Below are 20,666 nucleotides of genomic sequence, written 5' to 3' on the forward strand. Positions count from 1 at the left end.
CTGCACTTAGGCAGGAAGAACCAGATGCACATATATAGGATGGTGGACATCTGGCTTATTAGAAGTACTTGTGAAAAGGAAAGGATCTAGGGGTTGTGGTGGACCACAAGCTTAACATGAGTCAACAGTGTGATGCAGCAACAAAAAAGAAGAAGCTAACACTACTCTAGGCTGTATCAACAGAAGAATAGCGTCCAGATCACGGGAAGTAATAGTACCACTCTATTTTGCTTTAGTTGGACCACACTTGGAATACTGTGTCCAATTCTGAGCACCACAATTTAAGATGGATGTTGACAAGCTGGAACGTTTGCAGAGGAGGGCAACCAAGATGATCAAGGGTCTGGAAACTAAGCCTTATGAGGAGTGCTTGAAGGAGCTGGGTATGTTAACCCTGGAATAGAGGGCTGAGGTGAAATACAATAGCCATTTTCACATCTCTTAAGGGCTGTTACATGGAGAGTGAACACGCTTGTTTTCTCCTGCTCTGGAGGGTAGGACTCAAACTAATGGCTTCAAGTTGCAAGAAAGGAGATTCCGGCTAAACATTCGGAAAAACTTTCTGACAGCAAGAGCTGTTCTGCAGTGGAACAGACTCCCATGAGAGGTGATGGACTCTCTTTCCTTGGAGGTTTTTAAACAGAGGTTGGATGGCCATCTGTCATGGAAACTTTAGCTGAGATTCCTGCATTGCAAGGGGTTGAACTAGATGACCCTTGTGGTCCCTTCTAACACATTTCCTTGCTCAATTATTTTGACTACAATAAAGAGGTTGTCCTTGATATTCTGTTTAAATACACTTTGCTAAACATGGTAATAAACACATACCGGTAAATGTGTACCTGGTGGGGAAAGACAAGAAAAAATAGGAATGCACGCACATGCACACACACACTTTGAAACAGCTAACTAAAGCTTTGAAGCAGCTGCACGTTCATTCCTCTTGTGAAGAGTGCTGTTCTTACATTTTTTCGCTGTAATCAAACAATAGAATATAAGGATTTTAAAAAATGGAACTTCTATTTTTATAAATATTCAGTATCTCAGTAACTCTAGATGCTTATTTTAAAGCAAAGATTATATTCCTCACTTGGAATAAATCAAGCACATGTTTCCTTAGGGTATGATAGGACAAGTAACTTGTTTTTTCCATACCTGGATAAATCAGTCCCAGGACTGACCAAGGTTGTGCTGGTAAGACCCAATTAACTTCCAAGACCAGTGCCTGAAAAATGGTCTCTTAGCTGCCTTTTTAGAATAAATTAACTTTAATACAGACTACATTTAAATTTGTTTCTTCACTGCCTTTAATTAAAGATGTCAAAAAGGATCAAGGGCAGTATAGCCCTTCATATCATCCTTACACCAAACACTGCAGATTACATTGCAATGTACCACAGAGTATACACAATTATGTTTGGTGCAGGCATGCATACAGCATGAATCATAGACTCACAGAATTGGAAGGGACCACAAGGGTCATCTAGTTCAACCCCTTGCAGTAGCCTGGGACTTTTTCTGTAGTAGTACATATTTTAGGATAATCCCAAGTTTGTTGATATATTTCTCTTGTGCATGCACTGTAGTTTTGGTGACAAACAGGCAAAAACAGAAAGATGTCAAATTGGTATTAGTGTACAGTGGTACCTCAGGTTAAGTACTTAATTCGTTCCGGAGGTCCGTTCTTAACCTGAAGCACCACTTTAGCCAATGGGCCCTCCTGCTGCTGCTGTGCTGCCGCTGCACGATTTCTGTTCTCATCCTGAAGCAAAGTTCTTAACCTGAAGCACTATTTCTGGGTTAGCGGAGTCTGTAACCTGAAGCGTATGTAACCTGAAGCATATGTAACCTGAGGTACCATTGTATAGGCTACATGCACACATAGTTAAATAATGATTTCCCCCCCTTTAATTTCCCTTTAATTTTGGCCCCCGGTAAGGATGCAGGAGAATTCTGATGGAAACTGGAGAAGAAATTGCCAATGTCCAGGTATTCATCCCATGTCTAGAAATGAATTATGCTGTGTCAGGATGTACTGTCATTTCAGAGGCATTATTTGGGTGAGAGTGGGTAAATACAGCAGCCCGCAATTGGGCAGGGGCAACTTCATGTAGCTTCATACAAACAGAAACTTCGTTAAAAAAAAAAAAAAGTGTGGTGGGCCACAGAGCTGCCAATAACAGTTAAGGAAACAGAGAAGCCTCCACAAAAAAAATTAAAAATTATCCTAAGTACTAGACCAACAATGCTGTTCCACTTTCACAGTGTAAGAGAGGTCCTGAAAGTAAAGTGGTGTATTTCCACATGTGATTCAACTGCCTGAAATACAGCGGGTGACTATAAGACCTAGAGTCTTCTTGGTGATAGGCCCCACCCACCCCATCCCTTATGGAACTCGCTGTCCAAGGAAGTGAAATTTTCCACCTTCTAAATGGCCCTTAGAGCAGCTAAATGAAATCCTTTTTCTGATATCCTTTGCTCAACGTAGAAGTATTTTGAGAAGGTTTATTGGATTGGTTGTAAATACTTGCCAGATGAATTGATTATATAGTGTTAATGGCTATAGTGTTATTTTGCATTGTTATAACATGACAATTTAACTTGATTTAACACTGTCTACGAAGCACTTTTCATTAAGAAGTGGTACACAAATGGAATACAACAGCTTTCCCTTCAGCAACAGGTTTATGCCTCTTGAATGGCAGGGGTGGGAATAAGTGGTTTGAGGAGTGACTTACATCAGCATAGGACCATATAGTTGGCTTAAATCTAAACTTGTATTGTACAATATTAATGAATATTGTACAAGAAAAATTATGCAGATGTCCTAAAAGGGGAAGGAACTTTAAAGGGAATCAAATTGTGGCAAACCACCCAGCAAATTATTGGAAGGGGGAGAACGATCAAAACCAATCTAAGTGAGTTTTAAATATTCCTTACCCTGAATAACTCATATGGGGAAGAAAATAAATGCCATAAGTCTAATGCAGCTATGGCAGAAATCCGGAGCATTAAATTTTATATTAAACATATAAATTATTCAGAAAAATCTGTAACACTTCCTCGTAAGGGTCAGTGATAAATACTTGATAGAACATAAAAGCCACAGACATGCTTATAAATTAGTTAGTATGTTATGAATGGTATTATAAACTCTTAATAAGCCGTAACTGACAGCATTAACTATTCATGGCAACTGTCATAAAGAAGGACATCTGCATATCAATATATTTGAGTTGCACACTAGACATAGCTAGATATAGATGTATTTATAAGGCAACACCAAGAGACAAACTGAGCATTTGGCTTCTTTGTCCTTTGATGTTATTAGTAGATAGCAAGATGTCCATCAACTGTTAGGAATGTGTATGGAAATATGGCATAGGAATAGATGAGTCTTTTCTTGTTCATTTAATTTCATTTGAATCACTTTTTCAAAACAATTGCGCTCACACATGCATGTCAGAGAAGCGCATGAGAAAAATCCTATAATTCAGCTGCAACACACTCATGTACATGACCCTAAAGGGCAACACTAGACAGGAAAATCTTCTCCGAAATATTTTATGGAGTATATGCATGACACATGACTTCTCACTCACACCTGAAGTGGGAGGAAAGTTGGCAGGGAACAGAAAACAGCAAAGGGACTGTGTTGTTTGTACAAACAACAGCAGTTGGAGAAGCCATTAGACAGGGACCTGGGGAGATTTCACTAGAAGCAGTCAAGAAAAGTGGTACTTGGGGCCTCCAGATCACAGAGGAGGGAATTGGTTGGCACACACATTGTGGCTGGAGGCGGGGAGGGGGTGCATTTGGAGTGCTGATTGGACTGTTTGCAAGGCAGTACACATGTCCTGAAGATTTCCAAATGCTGCCCCCCCCACCTCCGGCCACAATGTGTGTGTCCCCAGCCACACTCCACTAAGACAAATACAAACAAAAATCAACTGTAAGTTTTCTTGCTTATATATAGGATTTGACTATGTCTCACTCCAGATAACATTCATCATGGTAGCTAAGGCTACAATTCTATGCACACTTTCCTAACTTTGAGTAGTAATAATAATAATAATAATAATAATAATAATAATAATAATAATTTATACCCCGCCCATCTGGCTGAGTTTCCCCAGCCACTCGGGGCAGCTCCCAATCAAATGTTAAAAACAGTAAAGCATTAAATATAGGATGATTACACTATATGACAACGGAGACTGCATCCCACCCTTTCAGCGGGGTGATTGGAGGAGGAGCTGTGATTGCATAATAAAATAGCAACCATTCCCAGCCTGGTGGACACCAAGAGGTGCGCAAGAAAACAACAACAGGGGTTCCATGCCTCCTCAATTACTTCTCTCTCCTGCACATCAGATGCTTTCCCATTCCCCTCCATAGATTGCCACTGGCCTCTTGAAAAATGATAATATATGAATGCACTTGTATATGTGAACTGTGCCTTTCCTTGAAGTATTAACAGGAATTCAGTGGCAGGGGGTGGGGGTTAGCTCCTTTTCTGAGGAGAGGGACACTCCCCCCCCCTTGCCCTCTCTGACATCACCCACTCCCACCCGTAACAGTACCAAAGAGCAGCTGTTCTTCAAAGAAAAGCTATTTTTACCTAAATTAATTTTGCGCCTAGTTGCACTGCAGTCACATGAACTGGTTATATTAATTGTGCACCTGAGGCACACATGGCCACACTGAAGTAATTTGAGCTTTTTCCTTTCCCAATGAGAATCACATCATTATGTGGGCAAGGGGGGAAATGACCATTGATAAGAGGGCTCCCCATCAGAGAACTACAGAATTTCCTCAGCTAGGCAAAAACATTTCATTACCTTCTATGCTAGCGTAAGTCTAGACAATAACAGGCATTTTACACTGATCTGCAGCATTTCTTTCCATCCAGGGTGCCCTGTTAACACAGAACCTCTCTTAAATGAGCGGCTTTTAAAGATGATTTACTTTTCAAGAAAATAATGAGGCTCAGAAAAATGGACCAAGAGAGATTTAACTATAATTCATTTGGATGTCACATTTTGTACTATAAGAAAGAAAGAAAGAAAGAAAGAAAGAAAGAAAGAAAGAAAGAAAGAAAGAAAGACCATGCTGTATCGATAAGAGAGACACAGTTTTGTCGTTGTTTTTTTTTAAAAAAAGATCTGCTTGTTCTATAAAAATCCCTCTTATAGCCATCAATATCTCTTTCATTTATTTATACTGACACTTTAATAGATGTCCAGCAAGACAGAAATTATTATGTCTATATCTATGTCATGGCAATTTGTCATGGTACATCTTCACAGTATGTCAATGTTGTCTTACTTTGTTGCAATGCAAAATCACAATGTTGGCTAAACAGACCGACAAATGCAATTAGACTATTGAAAGCTACTACCAAATGGAGTGAGTATTTATTTATTTATTTATTTATTTATTTTTAACTGTGATATTGGGTTAGAAGGATCTACTTTTTTGCCATGACAACAAACAACCTGAGATTCCTCTTTGAAAATGGCAGTCCACAAATCTTTGCAATGGGACAACTAACTCTAATAGAAGAAACTCTGCTATCTTTAAAAAAGAAATTCACATTAGTATCATTCTGAGAGGGGGGAAAATTAACATAGAGAGAATTAAGCAAAAAAACACATTAAGAGGGAAATGCTTCTGTATTGTATTGTGAATAACAGTCTTGGGAAAGACCCACTGGCTTCAATAAACCTATTTTTTGAAGAAATGCATCAACAGTATATATGCAGTACAACAAATCATCACACCTACTCAGCAGCTGTTCATGCACAGCAGCTATTTCAGATGCAGGCATTAGTGTGTTATTTCATTTTGCAAGACTGTGTCACTAATTCAAAGCAGTACACATACTTTACACTGTATCTGAGAAAACCAAGAGATTGCCTACTTCTTGGAAATGGCACCCTCCCCTTCCAACCCTTGCATTACACCGCTGAAAGAGAACAGAGGTGCACAGGGAGACTGTATTGTGCCATGAATATGCATGTGAAACCTGCCGTTGCAATACCTCACAGGAAAAATAGGCTAGAACCATCGTTTGAAGATTAAAGACAAGGGAGACATCATTGAGTTAGTACAAAAAAAGTTAACGTGTTCACGCTTACATTTTTAAGTTATTAAAACTGTTTTGTCACACCTTTGTGATATTCCTTGTTATCACAGCATGACATTCTTTAATATATACTATTAGAAAGTGGCAGACCTCCTTTTCAGTCTGAGCAATTTGCCACAGGCAATGTGGAATCCCACCTTGCTTGCCACAAGGAATACAATCTGCTACAAGAGCTGCTTGTTCACTCACTTTTTGTGATGGCTCCACACATCACTGCCATCTAACTGTAATCTTCACAAGTTTTCCCAGCAATTGTTCTATTATTCCCTACCACAAAAAAACCCAGCCTTAAAAAAAGAGAGTAAAGCAGCATCTTAATCGTCACAAGTGTAGACAGTTCTTAGCATCTCCCCTTTTCCTCCTCATGATTTCCATTTGATTCATTACTTCCTCGTTCCACCAATAACTGATTGGTTTCTCTTGACTGTTGGCTGCAAAGAGGGAATCCTGGTTGCAGTGTCTTAATGTGTGTGTGGTACTAGGTGTGTGTTAGAGAAATACTGTGCTTGGTTGAAGAAAAACAACTGAAAGAGGCAGCCTGCTTTAGAGATCTTGTTCAGTCCATTGGGGAATGGAGCATCACGGGGGCAGGTGTATTGTTGAGCATCAAACATTTGCTCCCCTGTGAAAGTTAAGGTAGGTGGGAGGGGTAGTTCAGCACTTGACAGACTCAGTTTTCTTTTTTGAATGCAGGGAATGCACAGCCAAAGGGAAAGTCACTGCATACACACCTTTACCTTTCCACATTAGAAGGAGAAAACAAACTTCCAGAACTGGTTAACCAACCACAAGGGGTGAGAAGAAGGCAGGCATTCCCACAGTATGGACAAAACATAATGAAATCTGTGTAGACACTCTGTTGCAATTATAGATAGAACAAAAATCGGGAAACAGACCATTACTATACCATTTAGATACTGTCTGGCTCTAAATGGGTCAGGGCTTGAGTGTTGACATGGTGCTTACTAGAGTAATTGCTCTTGTAGTCAGTACTTTCTCTGACATTTCAAAATTACCTCTCCTGACAAAAATATTTCCCTTTTAATATGTGTTATTGCACCAAATACCTAGCTGAGTGGCTGAGTCACTGGCATGACTGAGGAGTTGTTTATGGGTGGTACTGGTTGGCTGTATAAGCAGTGGAAGAAAATATACTGATTTCTAAACTTTTGCTATGAGAAAGAAAGAAAGAAAGAAAGAAAGAAAGAAAGAAAGAAAGAAAGAAAGCATCACAGTGCTGTGCCACTTACTGAGATGGGACAGGGTGAGAGTGAGGTTGGGGCAGTGCAAGTGCACCAGCAGGAACACCAAATTAGCTCTGCCAGTGTGCTTACATGGTTCTGGCTTGCTGCAGCCCTGCCTTGATCTTGCACCACCCCAGTAAGGGACAATGACTGGAGGGCAACAGCACAACTCCACTCTTTTGCCCCAGCCTCTCCTGAATGAAAGAAAGAGTGGGAAATTTAGGCAAATGATAACTAACCGAATGCAAATTGACTCTCAAACTAAACATCTGTTTCTGTTTACACCTTATAATTGGCTTTCTGCTTTTTTATTTAAAAAAATCTATATAAATTCATGATCCCCAATGTAGATTAGCACAAATGTGTTCTCAGATTAATTAATTTTATTTATTTATTTTAGAGCAACATCGACAATGATTTTATGCAAATATTTTTTCTCCCAAGAGTACAAATTCATGGCTTTCCCTTAAACAGGGAGGTAGCTTATTCACAAGCCACAGTAGTTACAATCCACCACCAACCAACAACTGTGTTCTAAACTCTGGCTTTCATTGGCTTAGATGCTCTGATGCCACACAGCTTTTCAGCCATCTTGAGCCAACCCCCTGAGTGATAAGGAGAGCAGGAGAAACTTTGGCTGTGCATTCTAAGGTCAGTGAGCAACTTTTATTAAATCATATCATATATTTTTTGCTACAGATCCTGAGTTTACATGAAAATTTATGGGTGCAAACTGGTTAAGCAATTTTGAGGTCTTGCAATGAACAGTTATCAGCATCAACTATGGTCTCTCTGTGGATAATGTATACAATAGTTTTCTCCCACCTCCTTTGAGGCTTAACTATTTTTTTAGGTTATTAATTAGATACACTGTGGGCTCCCAGGGCCCATAATTTCAAGTGGCAGAAAATAAGAACAAACAGAAGAGTTAGTCACTCGGAACCGTTGTCACTAATCTGACTTTATTTCCCTCACCATGATTACATTTATCATCTAGTACAATTTCTACTATGGTCTGCTCACACAACTAACTGAAGTTGTGCAGGGGAATTAAAAACAACAAACCCCTATGAACTCTCACTCTCACATATGAATGAAAATATAGCTGTGCCCTTCTTCCATAAACTCTCTCACTGCAAACATTCTTATGGAAGAAACAAGAAATTCCAATGAAAACAAACATTGCTTAAAATGACCAGAGATGTTTGGTGAGTTGCCATGATGCAATGAATTCCCCAAAGCATCTCAGGTTCCACTCAAAAGAATGCTACTCACCTTGGCAAATATGAAAGAAGTGAAGCAAGTAGGGAAATGGCACCATACTCATTAGAACTAAAAGCATATGATATGAATGAGGTTCCCAGCATTGGCAAAGACTGCAATAAATTACCAAGTATGCATTCTGTTTGCTGAAATGGGCTCAATTTATCATTTTACTGAAAAGGTTCCATTATGTTAATGTCTTAGAAAAGCACTTTCTGCTGTTTTTAGAAGGTCAAGGGGGAGATACAAATTTTTATATTTAGAATTATGTCAGTGAGGAAGACTGACATACTAATCATCACTAAGGCCAGCAGGAGATACCGTGTATGTAGCCAACTTTCAAACCTTTTTTGGGGGGGGGAAACATTGTTTTTGCTATCCTAACTACAGAAAAGTAAGGTGTGTTTTAGTTTGTATGTTTAGCATTAGACATGGGCTTTGGTAAGTGCACCCATAGTCAGTTGTTCCTTGATGATAATAGAAGTAATGACTTAATTAAAAGTGAGTGTTATTTAGAAAGCCTTGCTTCAAACAACACCAAATTAAAGAGTGTGATATGTCCTTGTGGCACATTGCCCAGATATACACACAAAAGGTAATCAAATACATTTCCTTGCAGTGCAAACAGACTACTTAAGAGGGTCAGAAAGAAACATTCCATCCAAAGATAGCACTGTGTAGTGCATTTAAACAAATGTGATTTTCCCTGAAATATATAATCTTGTACATCGTTACCAAGGCAAGAGGAAATAACTTGAGTTTGTGCAATGGGTTTGGAGGGGGAAAACGCACAAGCACCCTGGCCAACAAATTAAAATGTAAGACAAACCCACTCAGTCACCCAGACCAGCCACGCAATCGGACAGGCAAGGGCAATGGAGGGGAAAACGTACAAGCACCCTGGCCAAAAATTAAAATAAAACGCACAGCCACCAAGGCAGAGGCAGGGGAAGGAAAGCGAGGAGACGAGGGAGAAAGAAAGACGGAGCCACACTCACACTCAGACCTCGCTGGGGGCACGTGCTGGGCAAGGGAACAAGCTGCAACTTAAGAAAGGTAATTCGCACTTAGACCACACAAACAAATCAAGCACCAGGAGTGGGGGGAAATAGAAGGTTAAATGTAGGTTTTTACACGGAAAAGAGGACACAGCAAGGCAAACCTGGATGCCTGGGTTTTTAAAAGCAGTAAAGCAATGAGCGCACGCAAGCCTCCTAAAGTTAAAAGGCAAGCCAGGAACCAGGCAGCCTCCACACACACAGACCCCCCCCCCCCAACTCCAAACCTTGTGGCTCTTCCCTGTGATGACTGTGATGACTCCTAGCTGATGACTCGTGACGGGACGACGAAAAGTGAGGGCTGGAGGCTGGCACCGCAGCAATTTAGGCTGCTGTACACACCCCCTTGAAGGCACCCTGGTTGGGTGCCTGGCCGAGGGCGTGGGCGCCAGCCAAGTGAGTGGGAGGCAGGGGGCAAACGCCCCCTGCTTGAGGCGGAGTCCGGCTCCCGGCCACAACCACTCCCCTCTCTTGCAGGAGGAGAGTCTTTGTGGAATGCTTTCCCCGGAGAGGTTTGGCTGACGCCTTCATTATACACTTTTAGGCACCAGACGAAAATGTTCCTCTTTAACCAGGCCTTTGGCTGATTGACATCTGATGCCCTTTTGGGGTGGTATACAAATTTAAGAATATGACAGTTCCTGGTCTTTGAAGCAAAGACTCTCCTCTCTGCAAGTGAGGGGAGTGGTTGTGGGCGGGAGCCGAGCACCGCCCCAGCAGGGGGCGTTAGCCCCCTGCCTCCATCTCACCTGGCTGGCGCCCACGCCCCTCGGCAGGCACCCAACCAGGTGCCTGAGAGGGGGCGTGTTCAGCAGCCTTTTGCTGCGGCGCCAGCCTCTGCCCGGCCTCATTCTTCGTCGTCTCGCCGCGAGTCACCCACCCTCCACTCCCTTTGAGTTAGGGCTTAGGTCATTGGCCTTGCTATGGACCTTAGGTTGGTCGCCCTGGTTGTCCGGGGGGCCTGGTAGGAGTTTTTCCATTTGGCATTAGGCTTTTTGGTTTTTTCGCCTACCTCGTAGCAATCGTCACAACTTTTGTGGTATTGGTGGGTAGGTTAGGCATTGGAATAATGTGTTGTGGTGTGTCGAAGAGCTAGGTGTGGCCATCGCCTATGCCTTCAATTTAGGGGTATTCCGTTAAAGGAATCTGGCGGTCGTGTATTCTGTCCGATGCCTGCTTGGCGGGAGGCCATGGCACGACCCTCGGTGACATCAGGGGAGAGCCTATAGTTGGATTAGCATCAACAGGCTCCACCTACTGGTGAATAAACCCACTTGCTTGAGAGATCCAATGCCTAAGCCAATACCTTTTCACTGCTGTAATCAATAAAGTTGTGGCCTTTCATTGCCCATTAACCTTATATAACGTGTCCTTGTGTATTCTTTCCACATCGCGGGGGTCGGGTCCTCAAACCACAACTGTCCTATTAAAGCAGATAACACTCTCTGAGTTTATGCTCATTATGGATGCTTTGCTCAACCCAAAGAAGGAACTGGATTAACATCAGGAACACTCTGAGTCAAGTGTCATGCAAGGTGCCATAAATACATGTTGCAGTAGTAATAATGAAAAATGACAACAATAATAGTCATTTGTATTGCTCTATTAATGTACCTCACAGAAGAGTAATAAAAGAAGAGTTTAGAATCCAAATTTCGACAGAGAAGGAAAAGAGGAGTGGCAGGTAACTTATGCGCTTATGGCAGTAATGTGCTCCCCACATTTTGCCACTGCTGTGGGGATGAGCATTGCAGGATTGTGACTTGTCATAGCACATGATATTTTTGTGAGTGTGGAACCACAATTTTAATTCAAATCCCACTTGACTACAGAAGAGCAATACCTCAGCAGTCCTAAAGGCCACCAAGCACCAGTAACAACTGAAGGGCTTTTAAAGTTTAATGGGCTATGACAAGGAAAGGAAAATGTCTATCACAGTGGCAATACCCTCACCACAAAGAATATTCTGCCTGTCTACTTTCTCACCTCCGCCCTGACCAGTTTTTTCTTCTTAGTCCCCTTCAGTTACTCTGTTAGGATAAGAGAGAGATCTCTATTCCTTCCCTGCAGAGAAACATGGCTCCCCAAGGGCTACACATGGGTACCACAGGAATCTATTGTGTACTGGATTAATTAATCTCTTTACTGTATTTGGAGAGCAATAGGTTCCCTACCAAGTGAGTACTTAATATTTCCAAACCTGCATTACATTACTACAAACAAATGTATATGATACTGTATTCATAAAACAGATACCTATATTTATCTATTCTTGCAGGGGGGAAAACAAGATTGACCTATGATAAATGCTTTGTTGCGGCTCCTCCTTATGCCATAAAACATGATAAAGCTTTGAAAAGATAAACTAATTAATGTATGCAAATTGAAGAAGATACCGCTTCTGCCATACATTTATTGATTCACACTGATCAACATGGACTAAAAGTAGATTTATCTGCAAAATGCATTATAACATTAAGCCATCCAAGACTGGTACTGGGCTAATAGGGACATTATTTCTTTGTGCAACGTGTGTGTGGTTGCAAAACAAACAAACAAAGACCTGTGTTGAACATAAAGGCTTGGTTTTTGTATATAAAATGGTAAATTCTTAGACATTCGGGGTTTGTTTTTGTTTTTGATGGAGGAGGCTGAAAATGGGTCATAAGCAGTAATAACTTTGCCGTTGTACTTGTCTTAGATTTAGCTGGTTCACTTGTTGAGTGTTTATGCAGGTTCATGTTCCACAATATCAATATAGATGTGCATGCTATGTTGGAGACCATTTTGGATGGATCAATGCTCACATTAGATGGTGTTCTCAAGAAGATGATGAAAGAAATAGAAAAGCAGTTTATTTTAGGACTACGAGTTCTCAGCCTAATCCTTTATTAAAATAGGGAAGAGGGGATGCACATCATACTGTTACTTGACCTGAAACTAATTTGACAGTATAAGTTTTAGAAATGTGACAAGCAACTCAGAAACTTGGGTTTCTCATTTGCCTCAGGCAAAAGTGGAACACAGAACACTTTTTAAAATGCTCTCTAATAATCCACAACTAAACAACATAAAGATCTAGTTTTAGCCCTTTTAAAGAGCCTTCATTCTTACCATTTCAGGAAGGGCTACAGAAAAATTGTTTATTACACTCCTGGGTTAGAGTCTTGACCTTGCTTTATTTGCGCTTGCTCCTTCTCCAACCAAGGGAGACTCGCACCTCTTAAGCTTCCCCATTTTTTGGCTTTCTGGGGCTCTTGGATTCCCTCTGTGCTTGGACAGCTAGCTGTCTCCATTTGCTCCTGCCCTTTGTGAAGCAAACAAAACAAATAGAAAAATACCTCCCATGCACTTTACCTGGCCCTTGCCCTCCTTTCTGTTCTGGATGCAGTGATTGGTTTGTCAAGCAAGGAAGGAGAACCATCTTCTTTTTCATCTAACCAGCCTATGCCCGTTACACTACTCTAAGTATCATGGTTTCCAGAGACAGACACCTTCTGCCCTATCAGATAACATTGGACTACAACTCCATGAACATTGCCCATGCTGGCTGGAGTTGATGGAACCAGTGCCCAACAGCATCTGCAAGGCCAAGGGTTCCCTGTCCCTTATGTATACCGATAAAGTAACATCAAATTGAATATATCTGGTGGTTCTTTGCCTATTAGACAAAGTATTAAATCTGCCATCTACTCTGCAGTCATACATTACAAAAGCAACAAGTAACAATGCCAAAAGAACAAATGTATAAATATCCAACAATCATTCAAAATAATCAAAATCAGAGTGCATAGCTTTCTCCACCCTTACATATAGATACTTTGGAAATGAGAGCGTCCCTCATTTCTCCCTACAATTAAACAACACAAGATGTTATCTGTTCTGGAGGTAAATCAATCAAATGTCCTATCCCTGTCAGTTTTGCATCTTCCTCCATAAACTACCTCAAAGAACATGGAAACCATGTGTCACAATTATCACTAGTACAGATGGCTGTGCTTACATCATCATCAACACCCTAAATTAAAACCATGTTTTTTGCCTCCCTTTAGTCATAGCGAAACTTGGAATATCCTGAGGAAAAGAAAACATCCCACCAGAGACTCCTTGTCATTAACTACCAGTCAAGCAGAAATGTCACTCAGCTAGGCTGTCTTATTCATGACAAGTAAGATATAGTTGAGCTGAATCATAAAATGAAGTAGTTGGAAAGACAGGGGCCATCTGCATCTGCTGTGCTGTCAGCCTGCCATCAGGACTCTTTGCTAAGTTTTGGTTTGTCAAAGTGGGATTCGTTATGGCTGGGGGAGTTATGAGTAGCAGACAGCAGAACCAAATACTAATGCACTGTGGGAAACCTAAGCAGATGTGATAGCTATTCCAACACAAGCATCAGCCTGCAAATAATAACAAAAAATCAAATACTGAATACAGGTGTGCACACACCTGAAGAAAGAAACAATATAAAATGTGGACTACATCCACCTGAGCTGATCAGATTGAAATGACAAGGCACCCCTCTTGCCACATTATTCATTCAGAATGTGATGTGTGGGTCCTAAACTGCACTCATTCATCATTAGTTGGCAGCATGAGGTTGATCAAGTCAATTGTAGAAGTTGGGAACCCTCTTGCGATTTGCAGTTCTTTTCTACAGTTCTACAGTTTCTTTTCTACAGTTCTTTTAAAATCACATAAAGCTATTTAGTTACTTAGAATAATCAGTGTTGGTTTGTTAAAAAAGCAAATACGTGAGGGGGGATATGATAGAAATGGATAAAATGATGCATGGTGTTGTGAAGTTCTACCCTCTCTTACACAATGCTAGAACTTGAGGCCATCTACTTTGTTGAAGTTGAATAGTGGAAAATTCAGATCTGACAAAAGAAAGTACTATGAAATTTGCTCCCACAAGATGTAGTGATGGCCACCAACTTTAAAAAGAGGATTAGACAAAGTCATGGAAAATAAGATTCTCAATGGCTACTAGCCACAATGGCTATGTTCTAGCTCTACCCTCGGGAGGAAGGATGCCGCCGAAAACCAGTTACTGAGAATCCCAAGGGAGAGGAGCACTGTTCCACTCAGGTCCAGCTTGGCACTTCCTAAAGGCATCTGGTTGGCCACTGTAAGAATAGGATGGAAGACTAGATGAGTCTTTTGCCTGATCCAGTGGGGCTTTTCTTATGTTCTTATATGTGTATTTGCAAAATCAATGGATCCTACAGAATTCACTACCAAGTTCAGTACAGAACCACTGCTTCAGGACAGGGGAAGGAATCCTGTAAATGCAGTCCACATTCATAGTTCAGATGAGGGAAATGATAATACCATATGATGACATACTGCCATTTATTTCTAAATATTAGGTGGTGATATTTGGGGGAAAGTAAGCACTGAACTTTGTGCTTACAAATGGGACGCGGGTGGCGCTGTGGGTAAAAGCCTCAGCGCCTAGGGCTTGCTGATCGAAAGGTTGGCAGTTCGAATCCCCGCGGCGGGGTGCACTCCCGCTGCTCGGTCCCAGCGCCTGCCAACCTAGCAGTTCGAAAGCACCCTCGGGTGCAAGTAGATAAATAGGGACCGCTTACTAGCGGGAAGGTAAACGGCGTTCCGTGTGCTGCGCTGGCTCGCCAGATGCAGCTTGTCACGCTGGCCACGTGACCCAGAAGTGTCTGCAGACAGCGCTGGCCCCCGGCCTATAGAGTGAGATGGGCGCACAACCCCAGAGTCTGTCAAGACTGGCCCGTACGGGCAGGGGTACCTTTACCTTTACCTTAAGCACTGAACTTTATGTTCAAAACTTACCATATTTTTCCATGTATAACACGCCTCTGTGTATAACACAACCCCTATTTTTTGGGACTCCAAATAAAGAAATCCCCCCATATGCACTATCTGTGTATAAGGCGACCCCCATATTTAAACTTAAAAAAATTGTGGGAAATTCTTATACACGGAAAAATATGGTATAGTCCTTCCTGGATCTACCACTTAATGGTGGTGGTAGGTTATTGCATGCTTGAGTGGTTTAAAGAGCCTTGCCCATAGAAAATGAGCTTATCAAAGTGAAAGCTATGCTACAGCCCTTTTCTCAGATATGCTAACTTTCTACCTAGAGAGGGTTGTAGCCAACTAAGTCATACTCGGAGTGGACCCATTGAAATCATGAAACCATTGAAGTTATGACTACCTTAAGTCAACTGATTTCAGTGAGTCTGCTCTGAGTATAACATAAATTGGATACAATCCAGGGAGCAGGTGTTGAGGGTTTTCTTTTTCTTTTTTGTAGACGAGTGTTCAAACACTCAAGTCTCCCCCAATCATGTAGTCTGAGAGTCTTCCTCAGGTATTGTCCCAGAAGGGATGTGCCACTAGATATTCAAAACATGTATAGAACCATAGAATCATATAGTTGTAGAGTTGGAAGGGACCCGGGGGTCATCTAGTCCAACCCCCTGCAATGCAGGAAACTCAACTAGATCATAAATGAGACACGGCCATCCAACCTCTGCTTAAAAACCTCCATCACCTCTCGTGGGAGTTGGTTCCACTGTTGAACAACTCTTTCACTGCACTGCTTGAATGGAAACTAATTCTCCACATCACAACTCTTAAATCTCCTTTCCAAATTATTCCAAAAGAGTTGGAAAACCAGGATATGGCATCAGATTACCAGTTCCCTGACAGCTAGAGAAGGAAAGCTTCAACCAACATAATACTATGACTGTGGTCCTCAGCCTGTTCCACTGCTGGCGGCAAAGCCCTTAAACTCTAGTGATCCTTAAACTTTCCATCATGTAGAATGCTACAAAAGGATGAAGAGAGCTGTGCTTCTTGCTCCTTAAATCTAAACATCCCTCTTTAGCAAGAAGATCATCCCTCCATGCATCTAGATCCCTGGCAAGTGTTGAATGACATTGTGCCTCGGAGCTGAATGACCACCTCTCTGGGAGGTAAGAAACTTATTAACATTTAAATAGAGATTCCCAGGAGGGCTGGCAGACTAAACAGAATACACAATGTGCTTCTTGTCTATGACAGTGAGGATTAAACAAAGAAACATGCACACCAGCATGACTGGCTGCTGATTCCCAAATGGATTTGGGGAACTATAAAATGGCAGCAGCCTTGTCAAGCAAACTCAGGATAATCACAGCATGCATCCCTTGAATATAAGCAACAGGGCTCAAAGAACACCAAAAACAGTGCCCCAGCCTCCGGGGGTTTTTATATATGGTTCACCAAAAAGACAGGGAAAAGTTGTGATTTCCCTACTGCACAATCAGCTTTAAAAGAAACCCTCTGTATTTTGGATTGTGTGGGTTCAGCAACTTACCAGAATTGCCAGCTAGAGGGGAGATGCCGTCATCCACAGTGTCTAAAATCACAGCAAGGCCAGCTGAGTGAGAAGGCAGCAGGTTGGTGTTGAGATCCACCCGAGTGAGGCTTTCAGCTTCTCTTCCATTGCTTGTTAGAATGCCAGAGACATTTTTGCTTTCCGTCTCAACCTCTTCATCCATTTTCTGTGGATTCTGAACAATATGAACAATACTCTGCTGGGGCAGGTCACAGCTCTGAAAAACAAGAATAAAGTCTCCATCAATATTCAAGTCTGAAATAAAAGAAGCATTTCCCATCTCCAGTTTGGTGGGGTTTTTATACAGAGCGATTCCCTTATCTATTTCATGTAGAATTTCAATGAATAATAATGGGGCTGAAGAAAAAGTGACAAAAAGCAAACAGCTAAAATTAGGATTGCTTATGTTCACTACGGGGTCACAATGCTTAGACGGTTCTAAACATTTAACAAGAAAACAGTGGAACAGTCAGTAGCAGCTCTGAACAATATTTTGTGAAAAGCTATATGCTCTCTGAAATCTTATAAAGATTGCAAAGAGATTTAGAAACCCACATTTACTTATTCAAAACATTTATAATTGGTCTTTCCAAAAATTCAAGGTGACTAACAACAAAGTGGGTGGGAGAAATACCACACACACACACACACACACACAGTTGTATTTGTTGTTGTTGTTGTTGTTAATTTTATTTATAGACTGTTCTTTGTCCTCAGGGCAGCAGGGGTGCCAACTTGAATAAAATAGGTAAGTCCCCATCCCACATAACTAATCACAAGACGTGGCACACACACACCATTTGAATGGCAATGCTCATCAACTTTTTAGGGGGGGGAGTTCATCCTTCAGGAGCTGGCTCCTAGGCAGAGCAGTGTACACTACATAAAACAATAATACACAATGTATATTATTATTTTTTTAAAAAAATACCATTAATTGACGATATGGCAGCATACAAATCGGAACAAATAACCCAGCAAAGTCTCAAATGCCTATGGCAGAGCTTTCCAAACTGTGTTGTGACACGTTAGTGTGTTGGCTGCAGTGTGTAGAGGTGTCTCGTGAATGCTCCCCATGCTCTTCCCAGGGCTGGAAAAGGGTTAGTTTAACTTTTGGTTTGCTAGTAAAACTTATTTACTGTGTCGCGAAATGATGCATGTCTAAGACGTGTGTTACCAACATGAAAAGTTTGGAAAGATCTGGCCTAGGGGAATGCATGTCTTAAATGTATTTGGGGGTGTTGCGAATCCAGCTCTGTCACTGGAGGTTCAGGAAGTCTCAGTGGCTAGAAGTGCCTTTGACCAACTTCCATGGCTACGGCCATTTGTTGACCAGGAAAGCCTTGTCAACAATTTTGCTGCAGCGTTCTGTACTAACTGCTGCAAAGGAAACACCACATTGCAGTAACCCAGTATTGAAGTAACCAGCGCATGAACTAATGTGACAAGGCTGACCACCTCTCTGGGAGGTAAGAAACTTATTAACATTTAAATAGAGATTCCCAGAAAATAAAATATATAATGAAAACTTTGCATCAAGGATGTGTAACACACCTTGAGAGGCAGGGAGTTGTCCAAGTGAGGTGCCACCAATGGGAAGATGTCTTCCAGGCCACTGCATAATAGGTAATATCTATCAACCAGAACCATCAGAAGAGCATCACCTGCAGATCTTAAAAACCGGGTTAGCAGATTCTGAAAGATGTTCTCTTTCAAATATTTGGGCACCAGGTCATTTGCAGGGACGGAGTAGGAATATTTGTACTTTAATGTGTTCTGCACTATTGCTTTCCTCCACCCACCCCCACATCTGGCATTTGTTTATAATCGGCCAGGGGGTGGGAGGACAACCACCACCCCTGGATCATTTTTAGAAAGGCACTATTTATGTTGATTTCTTACATAAAATTCTAAAATGTGGAAAAAATGCATTTGATTGAATTTAAGAACCTTTTCCCCAAGGAAGTAATAATCCAGTCAACAGAGACTTGTCAGAGCAATGGCTTTACTGGCTTATTAATCAAAGAATGCTAATACTAAGCTTTAACTTTCAACTCCATGTTAACATTAAATAGCCTTTTTTTACATTATAGTTAAATAGTTTAATATAAGTACATTCATTAACACAAATTCACTCCATGAGTGCAAAATGCATATTAATGATTATGCTGAAACTACAGTGGTACCTCCAGTTGCGCACGGGATCCGTTCTGGAGCTCTGGTCGGATCCCGAGGAATTCGCAACCGGAGATGCCTCTTCTGTGCATGCGCGCGTGGCAAAACCCGGAAAAATACTTCCGGGTTTGCTGCGTTCTCATCCTGAAGGATACGCAACCAGTGGCGTGCGTATCTAGAGGTACCACTGTACTCTTAAATCAATGGTACTGGGCACAATTCCCCAGGAATATCTTTCCTAAACCCCATTCATTTCAAGGGGGCTTACACAACAGTTTATGGTGGACAGGATGCATCACAAGCACATCAATGCTAATCTAGTGGCATTCCAATTCTGGAATGCACCCTCCTGCCAGGTGCAATTAGCAACAGCACCAACAGAGTTTCAACACTAGTTGAAAAAGTTGCTATTGACTGAAACATGTTGTTAAAGTTGTGCCCACACTTGGCTGATGTAGCTATGATGTTACCATATTGTTTGATTTTATGGCCAGTTGTATTAAAATTAATTATGGGTTTACTGCATTTTAATGCTATTCCTCCCTCTGGGATTATGTGGCAGATTATTAATAATTTAAGTAAAACAAATAAATAAATATCTATTTTAGGAGTAGGGGGGCTATGGCATTCCAGCTGTTATTGGATTCCAACTCCCATAAACTCCAACAAGCATGGCCAATGATCAGAGATTATGAGAATTGCAATCCAACAACATTTGAAGGTCCACCAGACCTAATATAGCAGAAAATTTGTGCTAGACACTAACTTTCTTTAAGAGGAATAAATGACATATTAATGACGACTACTACATTGTTGAGACTGTAACACTAGAGAAAGCTGTGATACACAAAATGGGTTTTATGTAAAACTGAAGACATCACAAATGTTTTAATGGAAAATCCATTTTGGGGGACAGAATACAGAGACACTAAAGGTGACTGAGACAAAAATGAAGTCATTGCATGAGAGAAAAATTAAGTACACAATATCTGATTATTATTGCCCCCAGCACTTAAAGCATGGAGCCCTTGCCATCTCTCAAAAGCTGTGTGCACAGAGAGAAAATCATTTGGAAAAAGCAAGTAATTACATCAGTTCTATGGTCTAATGACACATAAGATATTTAAAAACCTGAATAGTGGGGGGGAGGTTTACACCCTGCCCTGCCCCTCATTTGGGAAAAGAAAGGTGGGATATTATTTAGTTTAAGATACGTTTTTACATATATTAGAAGTATCCTGTTATTAGACAGCCAATTGCTTGAGAAAGCCTAGGGTGGGGGAAACAGTAATCCAATATAATGAAGAAAATGGAACACTATATCTCATATCAGAATCCATTAGGACACAACCCTTGCCCCTGTGCAAAAGTCCAAATTAAGTCAATGTCTCTCTATGGGTTCACTGGGTTGTTTTCCC

At 41.2% G+C, this 20,666-nt stretch overlaps 1 protein-coding gene across 4 annotated transcripts in view; it reads right to left on the minus strand.

Moving 5' to 3' along the window:
• PRKN (parkin RBR E3 ubiquitin protein ligase) overlaps positions 1-20,666 on the minus strand; it is a 589,279-nt gene that overhangs the window by 383,149 nt on the left and 185,464 nt on the right. For all 4 annotated transcript variants that reach the window (XM_053382342.1, XM_053382339.1, XM_053382341.1 and 1 more), the window contains exon 3: positions 17,053-17,290. In XM_053382342.1, the coding sequence (XP_053238317.1) occupies positions 17,053-17,290 (238 nt within the window). The remainder of the gene's footprint in view (positions 1-17,052; positions 17,291-20,666) is intronic.

This window comes from Podarcis raffonei, chromosome 3, assembly GCF_027172205.1.
Source record: "Podarcis raffonei isolate rPodRaf1 chromosome 3, rPodRaf1.pri, whole genome shotgun sequence".
NCBI classification, from domain to species: domain Eukaryota; kingdom Metazoa; phylum Chordata; class Lepidosauria; order Squamata; family Lacertidae; genus Podarcis; species Podarcis raffonei.